The sequence below is a fragment of the Tinamus guttatus genome, unplaced genomic scaffold (genome assembly GCF_059628265.1).
Source record: "Tinamus guttatus ecotype Peru unplaced genomic scaffold, ASM5962826v1 Tinamus_guttatus_pri_ptg000240l, whole genome shotgun sequence".
Classification (NCBI taxonomy): domain Eukaryota; kingdom Metazoa; phylum Chordata; class Aves; order Tinamiformes; family Tinamidae; genus Tinamus; species Tinamus guttatus.
Window position 1 is genome coordinate 14,626,637 of NW_028288774.1, and position 8,029 is coordinate 14,634,665.

General features: G+C 37.1%; 1 protein-coding gene across 1 annotated transcript in view; it reads left to right on the forward strand.

Moving 5' to 3' along the window:
• Positions 1–8,029, forward strand: part of PPFIBP2 (PPFIB scaffold protein 2) — a 66,588-nt gene that overhangs the window by 49,426 nt on the left and 9,133 nt on the right. Inside the window, exons 8-16 of the mRNA XM_088525907.1 lie at positions 651–683; positions 2,435–2,496; positions 3,064–3,139; positions 4,109–4,215; positions 4,412–4,476; positions 4,735–4,803; positions 5,265–5,325; positions 6,566–6,607; positions 7,731–7,884. Of these exons, the coding sequence (XP_088382033.1) occupies positions 651–683; positions 2,435–2,496; positions 3,064–3,139; positions 4,109–4,215; positions 4,412–4,476; positions 4,735–4,803; positions 5,265–5,325; positions 6,566–6,607; positions 7,731–7,884 (669 nt within the window). The remainder of the gene's footprint in view (positions 1–650; positions 684–2,434; positions 2,497–3,063; positions 3,140–4,108; positions 4,216–4,411; positions 4,477–4,734; positions 4,804–5,264; positions 5,326–6,565; positions 6,608–7,730; positions 7,885–8,029) is intronic.

Genomic DNA, 8,029 nt, shown 5'->3' on the forward strand with positions numbered 1-8,029 from the left:
TCACTACACGTCTCCTTCCGAGAATAAAGGCAGATGTCCCTTTCCAAAACAGTCTGTATGTGGACTGTTGTTTGTTGTGAAGAAGTGAGAGTCCTTTCAAGTAAGCACTAACATTTACGTAGTGCTAATTTCACTCAGCAGCAGAGCTTCTGCATGTGGAATACTGCATGTCTTGCTAGAAAATTAGTTCCTCTAACAACAGTATTTTGGACTCTGCTACTAATACACTTGTGTATTTTCTATTGGATTATCACACGATTTATAGTATTTCAAGAGAAAAATAGTTGTATGATAATAAATCAAGAGCTCAGCAACTTTCAGCTTCCTAGTAGTGTGTCTATCCCTGTTCAGACTGAAGAGAGGGAAAAATCTCTTCTTGATTTCAGTGGGAGAAGAATCAAACCTTGTGGATCCTCAGGGAACTTTTAAGGAAACTGCTTAGACTGTATTGCAATGGCAACAACATGCAGTAGCAACAGTGTCCCTCCAAAAATGTCCCACTCCTCAGATTTTAGTGGTCTTCGAGAGATAACATAGAAAAATGTTAAGATGTTTCTAGTATGCTTGAATGCCTATTCTAATTAAGTTGCAAACTTTATCTAATTTGTGCTTTTTCTACCAACTTTGACTCTCACCACTTACCATCGTAGAGGAAGTTTATAGGAGAAGGCTAAAAGAAAAACGTAAGCCTTGCGATTCACTTTTGGCTTTGCCTCCCTGTCCCTTTCACACCCACAATCACTAGAGCGCATTCTGCAGCAATACTTCTATGTCTGTTTACATTTGGCTGTCTACATGGAGCCTATACATGAGACGCCGCTTCCATGGCTTGCAGCAAGCACACAGCTACTTGCCCTGCTTAGTGAGATTTCACTTCAGAAAAAAATATCAGGTTTACAAATCAGATGGTTGGACTTCAAAGGGACATGGTCAAGGTTAACGGGGCCAAGAGTTAACCTTTACCTTTTTTACTTGATGTGTGCAAAGCCCACACACTAGCTGCAAAGATTATGTTAATTGAAAGCCTCTTTCCTTGGAAGAAAAGGTCTGGGCTCTTTTTTCTTTTCTTTTTCTTTTTTTTTTTTAATTGGTGCAATAAAATTGAAAAAGGAGCTGAATAAAAATTTGATGTTCTTACAAATATTGTGAATAAATTTTGCTTTAAATATATTTTAAAATGCCTCAACACCATTTCTTTTTGAAGTCTAAAACTTCTGAATAGAAATTAGTAGGACTGTGATTTTAATGGCTTCTTAAAAATCTTCCAATTGCTTGCCCACTGTCTGCTGGCTTTAGTTCTTGATTTGGCTGTGTCTGTGCATGCCTTGTGTTACTGTGTTACTGAATGTTCTTTTTCTTTTCTTTTCTTTTCTTTTCTTTTTTTTTTCTTTTTTCTTTTTTTTTTTTTTTGGAAGATAAATGTTTGCAAAATTAATTTACTTGTTTTAAAATGTAATAATTATGAAATATTTTTCAGAATACTAACCAGAATAAAATAATTACAGTTTCTGCAAACTATTTAGAGATGACATTGTATGTTCAGCTTTTAAACCATTTTTTTCGCAGTAATAATTCTCTTCTTCCTGTCTGACTTCATGCCTGTTACATCTGTTTTTCATAGTCCTTTGTGAAACAAATGGGTCTGATTTAATGTCTAATTCTAAAATATGGATTCCCTGAGTGACAGCTGCTGTGGGTCTACAGGGTTAGGTTTTGTCTCCTTTGTCTCCTAGATCCAATTTAGATTTGGTACTGGAGGACTTAATAAGAGCAGTAGGTAGAAAGCAAATGAAATATTTCACTTAGCAATGTTAGGATGACACGACCAACAAAGACGTAATTTTTTAGAAATAATTTTTAAAGTGGTGTTTTGACTACAACATTCCTGAATAATCTCTGAATCTCTCCAGTAATACTATGTTGTGCATGACAAAAATTTTTCATACTCATTTTTTTATGAAAAATAGTTTATAAATTTTCCTTACTAGAGAATGTCAGACAAGTTTTTGTTATTTTAATCTTCAAGTTTTATAAATATTTTTGAACTACTTCCCATAAACTGGACATCTTTTCCAAGTGGAAGGCAATTTCAATGGTGCTAAAAATTATTTCCTTAAATGTTTCCTCTCATCTTTTGCAAAATAAGCTTCACTCTTCTATTTTCCTTTTTAGTATACTTTCCTTTTGGAGTATAAAATGGGATTATGCAATCTTTTGTAAGCAAAAACAGCATGTTGGTGTCGTATGAAACTTTTAATCATTCTGTTTTTGAAAAGCTTTATTTTAAAAGGCGCTACATTATTAAATTATATTTATCTACTGTGCTACTGAAATGGTTTGGGTTATTTATAAGAACACAAAAGATCACAAAACAGATCATTTAGACTAAATACAGTAAGTGTATTTTTTTATAGCATTGTAAAAATGTTTTTAGATCAGGAAGTTCAGCGCTTGAAGATAGGAATGGAAACATTGCTGGCTGCAAATGAAGAAAAGGTGAGAAAATAATCTCTTCTCTATCTAGTAAGCACAAAACAGTAGTCATGAATCTCTGTAATGAGCTGAACAACAGGCCTTCGCTCTGATTTGGGGGTTATTCCATGAGATTGTGACAGAATGTTGATTTTTAAATGGCAAGTGGCAGCTGAAACTACTAACCCTGCTGCAAACATAGTAAACAGGTAATTCCAGAGGGAAGAGAAAGCCGGGGCTGGAATTTGACGGATCTCTTGCTGGTATTGAAAAGATCCCTAAGGCTTGGTTAAGCGGCTTTTCATCTTCCAAACTTAATCTGAAGTGCATTGACACCCCTAGTTCAGACTGTGCTAAAAAAGGTAGGCCAAGAAGCCCTTTGAATCAGACTTCCATCTCCTGGGAGAAGGAGGCCAGGATTTTAAAGAGAAATAAAAGCCCCCAAAAGTTTTTTAATGAGGCATGTAAAAGTTCTGATCCTGCTTTCCGGACGAACAGGCCAAAATCACAGAAATGCATGTGTGACACTGTGTTTCTGCAAATTAAAGACGTAGGACATTTAAATATGGTTTCCTTTAATGCCTTTCCCAGGACCGTCGGATAGAGGAGCTAACGATACTGCTCAGCCAGTACAGGAAGGTCAAGGAGATAATGATTGCAGCTCATGGTAAAACATGTTGGTGAATACTTTTCTCCTATCAGGTCTCTTAAACACTGTGCATGCTTCAAGTTCTTTTTGTTCTTTAAATGGATGTGTGCAATAATATATATTACATTATGCTTAAATATGTATCTGAGTAATGAGGGGAAGCATACATTTTTTTCATATATATAAAGAAAGCTACAGTATGCCTTGAGCAGGTTGTGCATTGTTGTCTGTAACTTGTAGATGTTTAGTTTTGGTACCTTCTGCTGTGATCAATAACAACAATATCAAAAAAGGCAAAGATCCATCTGCAGATTTAGCTCCACCATTCCTGTTCCAGGAGACTTCTGTGACTGAATCTTCTGCTCAGGTGCATCAGTCTTAACCTAAAAATGTTTTGTTTGCCAGTTAATAGTAGATCCCTCCTTGGAACATAGTTTTGGGGCTATATGTTGTCCTAGACGATGTCATTAAGGAAGGACGGCTGATGAGCCTGCTACTGTGCTCGTGCAGCCGCACATCGGCCCTTGGGAGACGCTGCCGCCGCAGCTCCTTGCGCGCCGAGGCGCTCTGTGGTGGGCAGCCGGGAACCAAGCCTGGGAAGCTGCACCATGGTTCAGATGATGTCCAACAAGCACACTCCCCAAACTTCTCATCAAGTGAAACACGGCGAGGAAGCCAGTGCTACCAAGTGGAACTTGCCTCGAACATCAAACTATAAATCACAGCAGCTCAGAAGCTGTTTCTTCAGCAGCTCAGCTACACGCAACAGCAGGGTGGACAACTGGAATATGTTGTTCCCCTGTAAATCAGTCTGGTGGTGAATCAGAGCCCTAAGGGGGAATGTTGAGCAGACAGGTACCAAAAGGCTGCTAAACCAGAAGCATTAGATGAAGGTGGAAGTGAAATTTAGAGAGCAAAGTTATATAAACTGTTTGGATGTGATTCTAAACATTATTTTATGCTACTTCTAATCTCTAATGCTCGCAGGTGCAACAGAAAGAGTTGTCTCTGGTGTCGGTGAAGAGGAAGTTGAGACAACTTTAAGGAAGTGGAATCTTTTGATTAATGCTCAGGGAGAACTGTTTAAAACAGAGGTACGTAGTAAAGATGTTTTAGAAACAAGGTCCACTATAAGGTGATCTGTCTGTATTGGCTTCCCTGTAGTAGCAAAGGAAATGTGGAAAAGGGTTTTGCCCTAAAAGAATTTTTGTGCCTGTCAATACGGGCTTGATAGACTTATTTCAGATTCAGCCGCTACAGCTACAGGCTCAAAGCTTTTATTTTACATAGGTCTCGTCAGGAGAACTGTCACTGGCTGTGCTATCTCCAGTGCCTCACAAAGCTATGGAAATCAGGCAAGACTTTTGTTTCATGTTTCTCATGGAGATTATCCTAAATCTATTTTATTTAATCTGTTTATATGTTGACATCTAGTTATGCCTGTTTTTAGCTTGGCAAGAACTTTTGGGTAGTTGCAGAATGAGTATTTGTCATGTGAACTTTACAGCACATAGTTGTAAGGTTTGAATTACAAGAATGAATGGGCAATTTTATAGATCAGAGGAAACATGTATTGTAGTACTTACAACAATGTATTTCATTCTGATTTGAAGTGGAAGCATTCCAGTATCTTCAACTAATCTAATCTCTCCACAAGAAGAATCTTTGGAAAACAGAAATAGGTAAGAATGAATAACTTCACTTGAAAGGAAAAGGATATAGTCAGGCATTTTTGGATACTTCTGTTTTTTCCTTCCATTTTTCATGTTTTAAAAGCCTTTAACTGTTGTGTACTGTTCTCCAAGAGTTACTGATGTCTACATTTGCTTGGTTAAGAGCTTCCTGAAAAATCATTAATACTCTGTAATGTTTAAAACTAAACACAGGACCTTGTTGCTTTTCACTGCTGATCAAAGCATGTCTTCTTGCTCTTTCTCACTTGGTCTATTGCAGTTCCCAGTACTATGAGGCTCAGTACCTTGTTAAAACAGGAAAAAAAAAGTTTTTTTCCCAGTTATGACGTTTCTGTTACATACAGACATTGCGTGATTATATACGAGTATCATATGATACCACTGTGGTGTATGCAAAGGTGTTATCTCATTAATTTTTGTTGCTTTGGCCTGTTGCTCTTTATTTTAAGGGTTCCCCAGAAAAAAAAGTCAAGTAGTCTAGAAGAGTTGCAGAGTGAATCCCTGGAAAAGGTTGGTTTATATCTATTTAGATTTCTGAGGTTTAATTACAAGACTGAGATAAATATCAAATATAAATACTCTTTCTGTTCTAGATTTAGTGAATTTTACCACCACTAAATGCTCATGGAAAAAAAAACCCTAATGATATAATAGCTCATTTTTCATCCAATATCCAAGCTTAAAACAAACAATTTGACACATCCACATGTATATGCCTTCAAACTCAGCTTTTCAACTAAAAGAGAAGGAAAAACAATGCAAGAGAAATGTAGCAAATAATGATTAATGCCATCTGGAGAGGATATAAGTGTAATAATATTCTGTAGTAATTTGGTTATTCTAGTTCTTTAAATTTTCTTAAATTTGCTGTTAAACTTCTGAAGATGACAGCATCCAAGTTTGAAACTAATGTTGCTCTCATTTTAGTGTGGTAATACATATGACAAATTAATAACTAACAAATATCACTGTATGTGGAATTTATGAAGGTCTGTTTTCTTCTTGTTAAAATACTTAAATGTTTTACATACTAAATTTTCTTGTGCCATATTCAAAATCTTTTGTCTGTGTCTATGATGTGATGAGATGTGCTTACATATTTTGGCTGTAAATCTGCTGGATCTCTCAGATTGGAGATCACAGAGGAACAAGAAACAGAAACATCACTGTAACGAGTCAGCACAGCATTTAAATGTGGAATTAGCTGTGAGGCTTCCTAGTGAGATAAATAGCCTTACTTATATATGACTTATTGGCTAAATATGAAGTGGCCATAACTTTAAAAAATAAATAAATAAATAAGCGTCTCTGATCTAGCCATATTGACATTTTTATCATTTCATTTCCAACACAATGTTTTCTGGGATTTCAGATGTTACCTATGTTCTTTTTTAATGCCATATGCTAGCATTTTGCTTCCATGATTTTAAAAAGTCATATTCTCAAGTCGAAGTAAATTTAATGGGACTATTATAAGCCTAAAAATAGCAAAATCCCTTAGCTCTCAACAGAACCTAAATAGCACCTAAATTTTATAAAGTGGTTTGAACACAGGCCCATTTGTTGACTATTTTATTAAAATGAAATGAGGAGATAACAGACCTTGTAATATACTGTCAATGCATTAAGTAGCATCACTGTCATAGAAATCGGGCTAAATTTGACGTTCTCTGTACATATGTTAATACTAACATTTGTCTGTTACTTTTTTCCATATAATTTTGAAATTACCTTCCCTGCAACTCCATAGTATGTAGACGGAAATCCAGTACAGCCTGTTGTAGAACAAGAGGTATATTAACCGTAAACTCGTTTAACCTTTATCTGATGTGATATGCTGTGATGGTATGACTCTCCTCACTTCCTATCTGTTTTCTCTTTAAAATGTTCATGTACTGACAAACTTCAAGTAAGGGGCGGGGGGAAGATTTGAGAGGGAATTTTTTATTATCGAAAAGTTTTCTGAGTATGTAAGGCTGGAAGCCAAAGTGGGTCCACTTTGAAAGAGAAAGAAAATGGTCATCTTGTATGATTGCAATCAGTGGATTGGATTGGTTCTCCACATGTTTGTTTATTTTGAAAAAGACAGGATATACTTCTGCACTCCTCTAAATAGGATAGAGAGCGGGGCACAGTCCCCAAAATCAATGAATCTGGACTCTGATTTTCAGATTATATGGTTACAAAGATCTATTTTGGCCTTGAAATAAGAACAAGACAAAGCTGTGGAGACTTCTTTAAATGTTTTATGTGTCATCTTGTCATAGAAAAGCTTGATCTAAATACTTCAAAATAGCTTTGTTAAAATGGGGTTACTAAGTAGGCATATGCTCTGTGTTTCTGGGTACCGAGTATGTTTTGCATATTTTCAGTACGTTATTCTCCTACATAAGCTTCTTTCTGAAAATGTTGAAACGAACACCAGTATCATCAAACTGAATGTATATTACTCCCACAAATGCCAACTGGAGCTGCAGGTTCATTACCTCTCCAGAAAAGCCTCTATATTTCTGTATTTTTGCCAGTTGTGGGGAGATGTTTTGTGATTCAATGTTGATGGATACCAGTGTGACTTTTGTAATGGCAACTTGATAAGGTACCAAAACCAGAGACAAATACATCTCTGAAATGCATAGTTTGGCAGGTAATTGTCAGGTTCAAAACCTTCAAATTTACGTGTAAATTTTAATCTACCTATGTAAAGAGTAAGGTGTGCATCATGGAAACATGGTGTCAGCTGCCCATTCTGCTCAAATTGAATGATCTGTAAAAGGAACGTACAGAGGGTGGTATAATTTTTAACCATAAGCTCCAAATAGAAATCTTCAACAAGTTCTCTCAACTCTTGAACGAGTATTACATACTGGACTACAAATGCTTTGAGTGATCTGGTTTCCTCTGCCTCTTAAAAACAGAATAAGCCACTTGTGAAAGGCAGCAAATACCAGACCTTGCCGGGGAAGCTGCCTCGACCCGCGCACAATGGAGAGCAGGGTGGGTCCGGCGCGCCGCACTCGCCAGAGCTCTGCGACGGGAACGACAGCGAGGACAGCAGCGCCCTGAGCCTGCGTACGTATCCGCGCTGCCCAGAGGCAGGGGAGCCTTGCGGGTGGAGGGGAAAAGCGCAGGTGACAACAGGGTATGTAACATCATGCTAGGAGTTCTGCTCCACAAGTCGCAAATACCCCATTATGATTTTGCAGTGGTCCTCATT